The sequence below is a fragment of the Aspergillus clavatus genome, genomic scaffold (assembly GCF_000002715.2).
Source record: "Aspergillus clavatus NRRL 1 1099423829804 genomic scaffold, whole genome shotgun sequence".
Lineage (NCBI taxonomy): Eukaryota > Fungi > Ascomycota > Eurotiomycetes > Eurotiales > Aspergillaceae > Aspergillus > Aspergillus clavatus.
This window is the reverse complement of record NW_001517095.1, coordinates 1,038,652-1,052,276: the sequence shown is the minus strand read 5'-3', so window position 1 is coordinate 1,052,276 and position 13,625 is coordinate 1,038,652. Positions and strand designations below refer to the sequence as shown.

The 13,625-nt window shown below is 57.2% G+C and overlaps 6 protein-coding genes across 6 annotated transcripts, besides 1 other annotated feature; 4 read left to right on the top strand and 2 right to left on the bottom strand.

Moving 5' to 3' along the window:
* Nucleotides 1–28: part of a microsatellite that runs on past the window's edge.
* Nucleotides 29–135: 107 nt separating this feature from the next.
* On the bottom strand, nucleotides 136–2,445 carry ACLA_098710 (putative C6 transcription factor; the record flags this gene model as incomplete). Its single annotated transcript, XM_001270354.1, has 6 exons — nucleotides 136–724; nucleotides 793–1,143; nucleotides 1,205–1,366; nucleotides 1,427–1,587; nucleotides 1,650–2,231; nucleotides 2,296–2,445. 6 exons carry the CDS (start codon nucleotides 2,443–2,445, stop codon nucleotides 136–138), a joined length of 1,995 nt encoding a protein of 664 aa, XP_001270355.1.
* Nucleotides 2,446–3,175: 730 nt separating this feature from the next.
* Nucleotides 3,176–4,391, top strand: ACLA_098700 (Zn(II)2Cys6 transcription factor; the record flags this gene model as incomplete). Its single annotated transcript, XM_001270353.1, has 2 exons — nucleotides 3,176–3,244; nucleotides 3,303–4,391. The coding sequence occupies 2 exons, from the start codon at nucleotides 3,176–3,178 to the stop codon at nucleotides 4,389–4,391; spliced, it is 1,158 nt and encodes a 385-aa protein (XP_001270354.1).
* A 110-nt stretch (nucleotides 4,392–4,501) lies between these two features.
* Nucleotides 4,502–6,236, bottom strand: ACLA_098690 (MFS transporter; the record flags this gene model as incomplete). Its single annotated transcript, XM_001270352.1, has 4 exons — nucleotides 4,502–4,756; nucleotides 4,813–5,382; nucleotides 5,444–5,900; nucleotides 5,983–6,236. The coding sequence occupies 4 exons, from the start codon at nucleotides 6,234–6,236 to the stop codon at nucleotides 4,502–4,504; spliced, it is 1,536 nt and encodes a 511-aa protein (XP_001270353.1).
* A 637-nt stretch (nucleotides 6,237–6,873) lies between these two features.
* Nucleotides 6,874–7,615, top strand: ACLA_098680 (uncharacterized protein; the record flags this gene model as incomplete). The annotated part of the gene is made up of 2 exons (XM_001270351.1): nucleotides 6,874–7,445; nucleotides 7,513–7,615. 2 exons carry the CDS (start codon nucleotides 6,874–6,876, stop codon nucleotides 7,613–7,615), a joined length of 675 nt encoding a protein of 224 aa, XP_001270352.1.
* An 86-nt stretch (nucleotides 7,616–7,701) lies between these two features.
* On the top strand, nucleotides 7,702–9,294 carry cp8 (putative carboxypeptidase Y; the record flags this gene model as incomplete). Its single annotated transcript, XM_001270350.1, has 3 exons — nucleotides 7,702–8,283; nucleotides 8,341–8,701; nucleotides 8,765–9,294. 3 exons carry the CDS (start codon nucleotides 7,702–7,704, stop codon nucleotides 9,292–9,294), a joined length of 1,473 nt encoding a protein of 490 aa, XP_001270351.1.
* A 1,649-nt stretch (nucleotides 9,295–10,943) lies between these two features.
* On the top strand, nucleotides 10,944–12,851 carry ACLA_098660 (putative MFS lactose permease; the record flags this gene model as incomplete). Its single annotated transcript, XM_001270349.1, has 5 exons — nucleotides 10,944–11,087; nucleotides 11,145–11,358; nucleotides 11,418–11,767; nucleotides 11,839–12,061; nucleotides 12,133–12,851. The coding sequence occupies 5 exons, from the start codon at nucleotides 10,944–10,946 to the stop codon at nucleotides 12,849–12,851; spliced, it is 1,650 nt and encodes a 549-aa protein (XP_001270350.1).
* Nucleotides 12,852–13,625: the final 774 nt, after the last annotated feature.

Below are 13,625 nucleotides of genomic sequence, written 5' to 3'. Positions count from 1 at the left end.
GAGAGAGGGAGAGAGAGAAAGAAAAAGAAGAAATGAAGTTGGTATACTTGAACATTGCTTCATTCATTCATTAGAGTGCTGCATGAACATGCCATACTCAGAAGATTGGTGTACAAATACACGGCGAACATCACCCTATTGAACGGACCTATCGCCCGAACCATCTCCCGAGCCCTCACGTTGGTCCAAGATGGTGAGTTTATCCCATTTCTCCAAGGACCGGTCCATTAAGTCATCCGCCTCCTCCCTGTTCCCCTGCCGCACGACCGTGGCGAAATTGGGGTAGAAGGTGCTGAACGTCTGCGAGTCCTTCCCCTCCCAGCCCTGAGTCTCCAAGTCCGTGAACAAGGCATCCGTTTCCGCCGGCAAGAGGATCGGCATCTCGTTGGCGGAGATCTGGATCATGCGTAGAATCCCCGTGGCCAGGGGGAAGCGGCGCGCGATCGCGCGGGCGACGGTGCACATGTCGATGAACGCGGCCCGGTTGTCGTCCGAGTCCAGAGCGTCCAGAAGGGTGAACATGCCGATGCTGAGCCACTGGATGGTCGATGGGGCCATGCGGCCGATACCCCATTTGTCCCGGTGGATGCCGATGAGAAAGGCGATGCGCCGGGCATTGTCGATGCAGATGGTGCGTGCATTTTCCACGATCTGGGGGTCCAATACCTCGTCCGTGGCTTTGAGGAAGCCAAAGATCTGCATCACCGTGGTGTGGTAGAAGAAACTGCGGTTGGAGATGTCAGGGGCGCTGGTTGACAACCGGGGGGGGGGGTGGTGAGAGAGCCAACTTACTGAAGACTCAAGGCATGGGGGACCGTGAGCGCCTCCACTTGTAGACAGTCTGGCAGGTCGGCATACCACTGCTGCAGCTGACCGTAATGGCGAGTGACGACCGGCGGTAGCTCGGCACGAGGGATCCTATCCTCCTCATTGTGGAATGTCTGGCAGATTTTGGCGGTGATGCTGGCGATCGCGCACCAATGGTCGAAGACGCAGGTAATATGGGACGGGATCCCAACGTCGGTGGGATATGGGTAGGGCCTCCAGATGTCGGAGACATGAATCAGATGCCACACCTTGGAGATAGGAGGCCGTTTGGGAGGCTGCAAGTCCAGATGTTTCATCAGGGTTACGGACGCGGTTCTATGCCGTTAGCATCTGGACAGCCATGTCTGCATGGGGGGGGGGGGGGGGTAGATCCTACGAAGCGATGCTAAAAATGCCCCAGAGGGTCCGGTTGATCGCCTTCCGTTCGTCTGGGCTGTCTGTCGATCGTGGGGGGTGCATCTCGGCGTATTCACGGGCACCACGAACGGCCAGATCCATATACACCCATCCCATTCGATCCTTGCCCATGAGGGTCATTCTACGGTGGCCCGGTCAGCCGGCCAGCCAGTCAGGTTCAATAGAACGAGGAATCCCGTACCGAATGAACAGGACCATGAGCCCTTGGATGGTCGGCAGACTGGGGGATGCCCCCTCGTCCTCTTCGGATTCGAACAGGCGCCGAGCTTCGTCGTAAAATTGATCGCCTCGGGAGTGCATGTCGCCGGGCACGGTGAACACTTCCGGGTAGTCGGAGTAATACTTCCAAATGAAGATATTAACCAAACACAGACGATTCAAGGGAAGGGTCGCAGGACACATACGCAAGCTTCGGAGAGGATCGCATTGACGAGGAAAGGGGAGCAGAATGGACAGTTCAGATTCCCTTGCATCATATCCCTCAGGAAAAGGTCCTTGTCCAGCCAGTTAAGCCAGGGATAGGTCCAGGTCATCCAGAGGGATAGCAGGTGCGAGACGAGATCCGCGTCGTTGGTCACCCTCGTCCACGGCGCGGCGGGGACTCGGTGGACGGGGTCATCCGCCAGACGGTCGACGCGCAAGTACCTCCAACCCAAGGGCGCGACCTCGGGCCCCTGGGACAATTGCGTTTGGATGTCGCGCAGCTCGGGGGTCGAGTCCATCTCGCCCGGGGCGAACTGCTGCTCCAGGAAGCGCTGGAGCTCGTCGAAGGAGGCATTGCTCCGGATGAGGTTCAGCAGCTGGGCCACTCGGCGGGTCTCGCTCTCACGCAGGGCACCGACCAGCTCCATCAGCGTGTCCGACACCCGCTCCAGTTGCTCGACCTTGCGCTCCATGGCGTTCTTGCGGCGCATGTCGGACATCTCGTCAACCTCGCATTCGATACCATGGGTCTGACAAGGTTGACAGGGCGGACCCCCTCGACACTCGACAGGGTTCAGTTGGGGCAACCGACAATTTGGCCACTGGATGAGCGCAGTGTCAACTTACCTTCAGCTTCTTTCGCTTGCAGGCCTTGCACGCGGTAGTCTTGTACCTCCGCGCGGGCACCAGCCCATCCGACGAGACATTACGTTTCAAGGGGCGACCGGGAGCAGGAGCGAGAGGGCGAGAGGACGACTGTTCTTGCGACTCGGACATCAATCGAGATGGAAGTCGGCACGGGGAGACCACAGGCGCACAGCCATGTCAGGCAGGAAGGAAGGGGAGGGGGAACTCTTTCTTATTATATGCTACAGAGGTACAGTCGGGGCGATCCGATCGATTTGGGGGGGGGGGGGATCAAGCATGCAGAAGGGTCGCGGGAGCAGCGCTGTTGGAACTTGGACGACCCAATAATGACAAATATAGACCCAGCAACAAATGAACCCAGTGTCTTCAGATTCTTCACAGCGATGAAGCCCTTTCTTTGCAAAATATGGGCGTATGGCAGCAATTAGGTTTCTCAGCCCAGGCAGAGTCCAGCACAATGCCCAGGGTCCCGTGACCGCCAGTGGACCAATCCGGCATGCTGGATTTTCCGGCAGAGTCATCCGACCAATGAAAGCGATGCTCGACTTTGGGAAATGTTTTACCGGCCTGAATGGGATTAGCTCCAAAGTGCCCTCTTCATCCTATTGGTGAGCTTTGAAAAACAGCCACGCAGGGGGGGGGGATGTCCCCACTCCCCCAGTCCCCACCCCTTGGCGCTCTTATTCTATTATGATTAGGTTATTAATAATCCCGCTATGATGACTTATGATTTATGAATAATACCTACTCCGTACTCCGTAAGATTAATACTGAACGGTACACAGGGGTACATTGATACAGAATGCAACAACTGGCTGTCTGGCTCACGGCCATATTCCCCCCCCCCCAAGATATCAAAATGAGCACTCGGCGTCCCCATAAAAAATCCCGCATTGGTTGTGTGCAATGCAAGCAACGCCATATTAAGGTCAGCCTTATACAGTAGGCATCTTCGAACCCCTGGCTATCGACTGACTGCGCTGTAGTGTGATGAGAACAAACCCCGCTGCCAGAACTGCACCAATGTCCAGAAGATCTGCAGCTTTACATCTCTGGCTCCCCACCGGCCCATATCTGGGTCGGCTGTACACCCCCGGGAGTCGCCGGGGAGCATCTTCGCCCATCTTGCTCCGTCGCTGGAGTTCAGTGTGAAAGATCTGTTCCTCCTGCATCATTTCACCACCACGACCGGGGTCACGCTGTCCTCGATCCGGGTCGTGCAGAGACTGTGGCAGACCAGCGTGGTGCAGCTGTCCTTTGCGCACGACTTTCTCCTGCACGGCATCCTCGCCATTTCCGCCCTGCATCAGGCCTCCACCGGCTCCGAATCGCGCGCCGAGTTTCTCCTCACCGCGTCCAGACACCAGAGCATCGCCCTGGGACGCTACCAGCACGCCATCCAGCACTACACGCCCGGCAAGAGCGACGCGCTCTTCGCCCTGTCCATCCTCCTCTTCTTCTACGTGCTCGCCACCATCCAGGACGAAAGCGACCGCCAACCGGCCACCCCGCGAGTCTGGGACTTCCAATGGATCCGCATCGGCCGGGGCATCGAGGTCGTCCTCCGCGCCAACTGGACCCGCATCAGCAACGGCCAGCTCGGGGTGCTGCTGCGCCTGGACGAGCCCGGCGACCCTCCGGCCCCGCCGGACTTCCACGATCTGGCAGTCTTGCAGAGGGAATTGCTCCCCGCGTTGCAGGACGACGAGATCGCCCCCGAAGAAAGCCAGGTCTACGCCGAAGCGCTGCAGATCCTCAACACGTACTACCGCAAGCTCGGCATGGGTCTTGCGTCGCGGCGCCGGGGGATCGCCGTGTCCAAGGGGCAGAGCGTCGGCGCCGTCATCTTCCGCTGGTTATTTGATGTGCCCGAGGTGTTCATCGGGCTGCTGGAGCAGGGCCGGCCGGGCGCGCTGATCATCTTTGCGCATTACCAGCCGCTGCTCGATCGGCTGGGGAAGTTCTGGTGGTCGCAGAAGAGCGGTTCCGTCACGTTCTATCGGATCAAGGCGTCGCTGGATGCGCGATATCATCGGTGGTTAAAGTTTCCGCAGGAGTACTTTGCGCAGGCGTGAGGGTGTTTCACATCGCCACCAAAAAGGATTTAGAAAATTTAAAGAATGCGTAAGGGACTCGATTGGTATGGTCGATCTATATACAAACAAGGCCGCAATTGACACTATCCTTATAAGTTGATTTGGAACTTGGGGTGCGTGCGGATCCCCGCGCCATACTTGTACAGCCAGAATCCCGCAGGGACAATCACCAGCCCGATGAACCCCAGCAGCGAATTGCCCCAACCCAGACCGAGGCTGTCGAACATAGGTCCACCAGCCAGTGGAAGCAGCGCACCGCCCAGCGATCGTAGGATACTGTTGGCTGCGGTCGCACTGGCCGCGTACATCGGGTAGCAGTCGATGAGATACATGCTGATGGACATCTGGCGGCCCCCGTTAGCCACGAGCCTCTGCCAAGTACGGCGAAGAACCAACTTACAAACGCGGTGATCATGCCGATGCCCACAAACGATGTCGCGATGATCGGGCAGATCCAATGCACCTGCGCCTGCGCCGACCATCCGTACCAGAACAGCCCGACCGGCAGGAACGCGGCGCCGACCACCAGCGGCGGCAGTCGGTACTCGGGCTGTCTCTCCCCGCCGTTGGCCAGCTTCAGCACGACTGTATCGGACAGCGCGCCAAAGGCGACCAGGCCCACCATGCAGCCCACGCCGATGCCGATGAACGACAGCCCCACCGTTCCCTGCGAAAATCCGTATTTGTAGGAGAAGGTGGCGGAGAGGGTGGTGAAGAGGAGGTAGAGGACACCATACACGACGGCGCAGTAGAGCGAGAGGAAGAGGACGATGGGCGAGAAGAGCAGCAGCTTCAGGGGGCGGACGATGGCCATCTGGAAGGTCTGGATGGTGGTAAGGCCGGTGTCCAGGCCCGAGCGATACGCCTTGCCGGGGTTCTCCTTTTGGCATTTCTGGACTTTGCGCTTGAGCAGGACCGGGTGGAAGGTTTCCCGCATGGAGACAAGCGATGCGATGGTGCAAGCTCCGGACTATTGGGTGTTAGCCAAATCCCAAAGATCGGGGGAAGGGGGTCCTCCCGGTAACACATACGATGATCGCGATGATCCAGAAATTCCATCGCCAGCCTTTATATTGCGACACGAAGCCACCGGCCACGGGACCAATGATGGGACCCAGGATGGGCCCCATGGTCCACAGTGACATGACCTTGGCGCGATTCTCCGGACGAACGAGATCGGCGATCGTTCCGGCACCGATGGTGATGGGACAGCTCCCGGCGACGCCGGCGAGGAAGCGAAACGCGATGAGCATGCCTATACTGTTGGACAGCGCACAGGCGATGATGAAGACGAGGAAGAGCACGTTGCAGACATGGTAGACGGGGAGTCGGCCGACGGTCTCTGAGAAGGGAGCCACGATGGGGGGGCCGAAGGCGAAGCCCAGGATGTACACGGAGACGGTGAAGGAGCCCAGCACGGTGTTCGTGGAGTGGAAGTCATGGAGGACCTGGAGCACGCCGGGGGAGAACATGGAGGACGCGAGGGGCCTGCGCGTGTGGATTGGGGGACGGAGGTGTCAGCTGGAAGCTCATTATGTACCGTTGTATAGTCGCTGTAGAGTCGACCTACGTGATCAGCGTCATCAGGGAGACGATGATAATGCTAGGCGCCTTCTTCATCTTGGGCCAGTTGTAGGGATTCTGCGGATCGTCGTCGCCCTCCCAGTTGACGATCGTCTCATCGCTACCTTCCTGCTGAATCTGGTGTTTCTCGACATCCTGGTCGCAATCGATACTTCTTTCACTCTTGGGGAATTCGTCCTTGGGGCTTTCCTCCTCCATCACTGGAGTGCTCTGTCTCGAGCCTGAGTCTGCCATGGTCATGTTGCGGTGGTTACCACCCAGCTCCAGGTGAGGGGACTACATTAGGGGGTCCGGCTTTATATAAGACTATCTAGATCAGGATCCTGTTTTCACCAGAAGAAAACACCATCAAGCGAGGCCCTGGTCCCTTAGTTGGGCTTTCATTTAGAATCTACTCCGTCGTTGGCGTCGTCTAGCATGCTCCGATGCGTATTCGACTGGGTGCCCGTATTTGGCGGCCTCTGATTGGTCAGCCAATCTTATGCGCACAACGGAAACGAGGCCTTTTATGCATACATAACTATCACGTGTGCGGCCACGTGCCTTACGCAGCATGCATAATTCCTTGTGCAGATGCACCTGCCGAATCAGGTTAGCTCACTGGACGTTGTTCCGACTCTGCACACCGCCTGTACCTCATTGGTCAGAGTGCCCACCGCCTGCTGTTTCAGCAATACTGCCGGCATCCGCATTGAGCAAGAGGTCCTCTCCATCGCACAGGTCTTGTTTCAGCTGCAATTGCGTCTCTCTGCGTATCTTGCTCTCATAGCGTGCTCAGACACCCTTATCAAGCCCAATTGGACTCGTTTCCGGGTAAGTTCCCGCCTCCCACTCCCCAAGAACAGCATATCTCACCTCCACGCCCTCCCCAGCCACCATGCGCACCCACGACGAATTCACACAGGATCTCGAACCGCTCGAGACGGACGCATTCGCCAACGACCGCCGCAAGAAGGCGCGCACCACCCCGACCCCACGCCTCTGCTACGACTGGATGATCGTCTCGGGTAACTGCCACTACGCGCGCGACCGCGGCGCATTCCGCACCTACCGGCCCGTGGCGCAGCTCATCAAGAACAACATCTTCAACCCGCAGCAGGAGCTGGCGGTGGCGGGCGTGGGCACCGTGGAGCTGCAGGTGTGCCGCACGAGCAAGGATGGCGGCCGCAGCGTGCACACGATCGTGCTGGAGGACGTGCTGCATATCCCCGAGGCGGTGTGCAATGGGTTCAACCCGCTGCTGTACGGGAGCAGCATGTCGTGTACGATGGAGGTGTGGGAGGGGGCGGACCGGTATGGCGAGCCCGTGTGGTTTGCGGTGCCGTTTGCTGGGGGGACGAGGCTGGTGCTTGCTGGGGAGCCGCGCGGGGAGTCGGAGTTGATCCAGGGGATGTATTATACGTTGAGCTTGTCGATTACGCCGCAGGAGAGGAGGGAGATCTTGGGGCGGTAGGGTTGGGTCCATGATGTGACGGTGTATTTGTAAAGTGTGTTGTTGGTTTGTACATTATGATAGACGACTGAATGATATCTTTGTTATGTGTCTGAAGAACTCCGACTCCGAGGGTGAACTCGTGAACTCCGATCGTCGCGAGTCTGACAGGGATGTCTTTATATGAAGAAGGATCGAGGGAAGAGAAGAATCCGTTTGATCTTCTGGTCTTGATGCCAGGTCTTTCATATTTCCAACTCAACTTCTACGATCATGATGCTGCTGCGCTTGGCCGCGCTGCTCGCCGTGGCCCACGCAACTCAGATTCCACTACTATCAAAGCCGCTCAGACCCGACCATGACGGTTACCAGGTCATCCAGAGCAGCCATTCTCCCACGCACTCCATCCGTATCCGCGAGCAAGACGAGTCCCTCTGCGCCGCCGGCTCACGGCAGTACACCGGCTGGCTCGATGTCGGATCCAGGCACCTGTTCTTCTGGTATTTCGAAAGCCAGAACGACCCCGTTCACGATCCTCTGACCCTCTGGATGAGCGGCGGACCAGGTGCATCCAGCATGCTCGGGGCATTCCAGGAGCTCGGCCCGTGTCTGGTGAACGAGCACGCGAACGGCACGTACCATAACCCCTGGGGCTGGTCGCGGAACTCGTCGCTGCTGTTCGTCGACCAGCCGGTCGGCGTGGGCTTCTCGTATCTCGATGAGGGAGAGGAGGAGTTGCCGCGCGACTCGCACGAGGCCTCGGTCGACATGCACCGGTTTCTGCAGCTGTTCATCTCCGAGGTGTTTCCGCGTCATCGGTCCTCGGCGGTCCATCTCTCGGGAGAATCCTACGCAGTGAGTCGCTCCTATCCGCTGTAATACAACACACAGTCCTAACGAGCACCTACTCAGGGAAAATACATTCCTGCCCTCGGCGCCCACATCATCCAGCAGAACCAGCTCTACCCCGACAAACCACAGATCCTCCTGCAATCGTGCCTGGTCGGCAACGGGCTCATGTCCCGCCGCGACACGACCTTCGGGTACTGGGAGACGCTGTGCACGACGAACCCGGGCGTCGCGGCCCCCGTCTTCAACCAGACACGCTGCGACATCATGGCCGCCAACATGCCGCGCTGCATGGATGTCGCCGAGACGTGCGTGCGCAATCCGGACCCCGCCGTCTGCAACGCTGCGTATGCCGTCTGCTACGCCGGCGTGCTGGGCTGGTACGAGGAGGAGGCGCGCGCGGGCGGCCGCAACAGATTCGACAGTGCGTACTCTCCTCCACTTCCGTTCGTGATGTAGATGGACATTCTCGCTAACACGGCAGCAGTCACGGCCCCCTGCGAGATCGAGGAAATGTGCTATCCGCAAGCCGCCCGCGTCGAGACATACCTCAACTCCGCCGCGGTCTGGGCTGCTCTGGCGCCGCCCCCGGAAGTGAAATCATTCCAGATGGACTCTGAGGACGTGTATAAGTCCTTCCTGCAGACCGCGGACGAGATGTCCTCCTCGTCGCCGGCGGTCGCGTTTCTCCTCGAGAACCAGGTGCATTTCCTCGCCTACCAGGGGAATCTGGATCTGGCGTGCAACACCGCGGGCAACCTGCGGTGGGCGCATTCGCTGGCCTGGAAGGGACAGGCTGAGTTTACGTCGCAGGCCCTGCGACCGTGGACGGCGGGACGGAACGAGACGGTGGGACGAGCGAAGGAGGTCCGTGTTTATGCGAGTAAGGAGGCGACGGCGGCGTCGCGGTTTGCGTTTGTGACAGTAGATGGGGCTGGTCATTTGCTTCCTCAGGATCGCGCCGATGTAGCGTTTGAGATCCTTCAGCGATGGACCAAGGGGGAGTCTTTTATCTAGAGTTTCTTCTGCTCTAATGGTATTACCTCTATCGTGGTTATTCTACTCTTCTATGCTGTGCAATTATTATTGCCTCTGGTGAATATCATACAAGCAATTCCCATCCTCTTCCATCTGACCCTCGGGCCGCGAGACAAGAGTTGTACCTGCAGCAGACGGCAATGGGAACACAGCCCCTGGATGGATAGCTATATCCTGGGTATCCTGGACGACAGGCAATATTCCCTGTTTCCATCATCGCCCCCCGTAGCCTCAGACCGAGTCCCTGACCAGGATCATGTCTCTCCCATAGCGGCTGAAGTGCATTAGCCTCGGCCTCAGACTCCCAGTCGCACAGGCGTGATAATCCCGTGGTCCAGCAACTCTCCAGCGAGAAGCGAAGGATGCCAGTCTACGACCATTGAGGCAAGTGGTGCTCCGTCGCTCCGTCTGAGTAGTCAGCTCGCATTGGCGGATTCTAACGACTAGTCCCAGTGGGCGATAGTCGATGTTTGAAACCTGAGACGGGAGATTGTCCGTTTCCGAATACATGTGGCATTTCTTGCTGTCTCATTCTTCTGCACTGAGCAATGAGAGTCAGGTTCAAGAGAAATCAATTGCCAGAAGCGTATTCTTTCTCATCGTGATGCAGCCGGAGACGATGCTGGAAGAAGAAGGGATTCGGGAGGGCTGAGGCAGGCAAAGTCTATCTGACAGAGTAGTAGCCAATTCTCTATGACCATCAAGAGACTCCGTTGGACTCTGGAGTCATCAAGGGTTCGTGTGTGCTTACGGTGGCGTTGGTTAGGGTTCATCCACGAGGGACAATGCCACGATAGTCGCAATTTATTAACTACGGAGTAGTAGACAGAAAGGAAAACCGAGTAGAATCTCTAGAGTCTAGAATAGATTTCTTTCTAGCAACGAGACTTACTAGAATCAATCTGATACTACTCCATCTCCACTCCTCCAAGCCCACAGCCTCATGTGGGCTCACCTTTCCACATTCGCGACGGCGCCACCCCATTATTCTTAGTCTCTTTATGCTCCTCTATTCTTCCAGATCCAGCCTGAATCCGAGTTCGATGGTGACACTCAATGCGGGGTCCCCAGAGCAGTCTCTGGACTTGCTTTTTCCTGCGTTCCTGTCGTGTCCTCTCCGGACTAAAGAGGCCAGGATGACTCGACCCTGGCTACAACCAACACGCTATTAGGTGGCATTGTTCGCCCTGACAGGCCTACAATTTATCCAAATAGGTTGAACCCCTGTCGCGCACTCGTGCTGCTGCCCGGGAAAAGGGAGAATCAAATACAAAGAAGAGAAGAAAAAAAAAAAAAAACAGCCTCAGACCTACTCTCTCGTCTGCTCCCCCTGCCAGCTTAGCCCCCCCCTCCCTGATATTAGCTCACATTTCCACCGCTGCGCTGAATCCCTGATGTCAATATACAGCTTTCCTAATACGGGAGACCCGGCCCCGATCCCTCGGCCCCGCCAGGATCGACTCCTGTTCTCGATTGTGTCGTTGGAGTAGAGTAGTCTATAATAGCAAACGCCCCCCTCCCTCCAACCCACTCGATTCCGCTGGAGCCTTTAGCCGTTAGCCCTGGGAGTGGAATTGGTCCCTATCTTGCCCTGCGTGAAGTTCCTTCTAGGACCGCTGCCATCCAGCATGCAGCGTCTCAACTCCAACGACACGGCGGCCAGGATGCTGTACTATCCGGACGATGCGCATCTTCGCGGCGTCAACAATGCCGCCCTGGCCATGGCGACCATCCAGCAGAAGCCGCGGAAATGGAGCAAGAACATGTGCAAGGTGCGTATGCTTCCCCCCCGGGCATGGATTGGCCGACAGGAATGACTGAGTAGGCAGTTATACTGGTGCATTGCCGTCGCGACGCTCAATTCCTGCATCAACGGGTACGACGGCTCGCTGATGGGCTCCATCAACAGCTACAAACAATACCGCGAGTACTTTGGCTTCGATCCGGAAGACGGAACTCCCGAGACGGGCATTGTGTACGCTATCTATACGATTGGGAATATCGTGGGCTCGTTCTTCGCGGGTCCATTCACTGATTTCAAAGGTAATCTCTTGGTTCTTCTGTCTTGTGTCAAGCGTTCAAGGTGTTGACCGATTGAACAGGCCGACGAGTGGGAATGGCCCTCGGCGCCTTCTTCATCATCGTCGGCACCGTCGTCCAGGCCACCTGCTTCAACCTCGCCGGCTTCATGGCCGGCCGCTTCATCCTGGGCTTCGGCGTCGCCATCTCCGCCACCGCAGGGCCGGCCTACGTCTCCGAGATCGCGCATCCGTCGTTCCGCGGATCCCTGACGGGCTTGTACAACGTGCTGTGGTTTGCAGGCGGGATTCCAGGGACGTTCATCCCGTGGCGCACGAGCATGATCGAAGGCACGCAGAGCTGGCGCATCCCCGTCTGGGTGCAGATGGTGTTTGCGGGACTGATCCTGCTACTGTGCTGGACAATTCCAGAGGTGAGTCGTTCCACCTTGCGTCTGCTTGCCGGGCTATTCTTTTCAAGCTGATGGAATGGTGATCCCCATAGAGCCCCCGATGGCTGATTTCCCGCGACAAACACGAAGAAGCCCTCCGCGTGCTGGCCACCTACCACGGCGACGGCGACCGCAACGCTCCTGTGGTGCAGCTCGAGTACCGTGAGATGGTCGAGGATATCTCCAACATCGGCTCCGACAAGCGCTGGTGGGATTACCGCGAGCTGTTCAACACGCGCGAGGTGCGCTACCGCTCCATGCTGGTTATGCTTATGGGTGAGCCCTGCTGGCTTTTTTTTTTTTTTCCATTCTCTCTTGACACGAATTCCACTGACGGGTTTGGGAAGCCTTCTTCGGGCAGTGGTCCGGGAACGGCCCGGTCTCATATTACTATCCACAGATGCTTGCAGGCGCCGGCATCACATCCAACGAGACCCGGCTGCTCCTGCAGGGTCTGCAAAACGTCGTGCAGTTCGTCGGCGCGATCATCGGCGCGCTACTCACCGACCGCATGGGCCGGCGGCCGCAGCTCCTCACCTCGACGGCGTTGATGGTCGTGCTGTTCTCGATCATGCTGACGCTCAACGCGACGAACGTCGGGCAGGCGGCCGACGGGACGGCCGTGGCCAAGAGCGCGGTCGTGGCGCGCGCGCAGATCGCCATGATCTTCCTCTTCGGGTTCGTCTACTCGGCGGGCTGGACGCCGAACCAGGCCATGTATCCCGTGGAGTGTCTGCGGTACGAGGCGCGGGCCAAGGGAATGGGGATGAACAATTTCTTCGTCAACATCGCCTCGTTCTACAATACCTTTGTGACGGGGATTGCGTTTACGCAGGCCGGCTGGAAGTACTACTTCCTGTTCATCTTCTGGGATATGCTCGAGTTTGCGGCGATTTACTTCCTGTTTGTGGAGACGAGTCGGCGCACGCTGGAGGAGTTGACGGCCATCTTCCAGTCGAAGAATCCCGTCAAGGCGTCGTTGATGCGCGACGAGCTGTTGATTCCCGAGGTTGATGCGGGAGTCGAGATGAAGAGGAAGGATTGTCATCGGAAGTATGACGATTAGAGTTTTTTTTTTTTTTTTTCTTGCATGTATCATGATTGATGTTAGCGTTTCTTATATCGGCATGATCCTAATATCCATACTCTATCTACACCACTGATTCCGAATAGCATTCAGGTCGTCGAATTCTACCTGTTCTGACCAGTCTCTCATAATTCACATACGATGCGCAGCAGCTGAGTCTCCTCGCAGGTCCTCCTAGCAGCAAAGGGGGACCGAAACGACAGACCAACCTTCCAGACGGATAGAGGGCCTCCCTCATCTACCATTAACGATTTCTGAATCCGACAGACAACAGCAAGAATGATACGATTCTTTCGTAAGCATTCGGGTACTTTTGACTATCCGAAGATGCCGTGTATTCCCCGTTGATACATCCTGTCTACCTGTAAAGAGATCCTCATGCAGATGTCCCCGATTACAGACATGATGCTCATACATCCACTTCCAGTGCCACCCTTCTGCGAACCACGGATGGTGGAGGGTACATGCCATGGCGGCTGTCGTGGTCATCCATTCCACTTCCGTCCGCTACGCCTGCTAGCGGGCTGCAGTGTGGGGTTGAGTCTGGGAAGATTAGAATGTTTGATACTCTGAGTGATGTTGAACCAATGGATGATGCTGCAGATTGGGCTTGATAGTGGCCTTTTTTCTTCTCTCTCTTCTCTTTTAGATTGCAGCTTAGAAGCCCGATTCAACATCAGGCTGGTTGTGTTAATGTTGGTGCGTTTTACAACAGTTATGGACTACGTCCATTTCCACATGATCATCCATGTT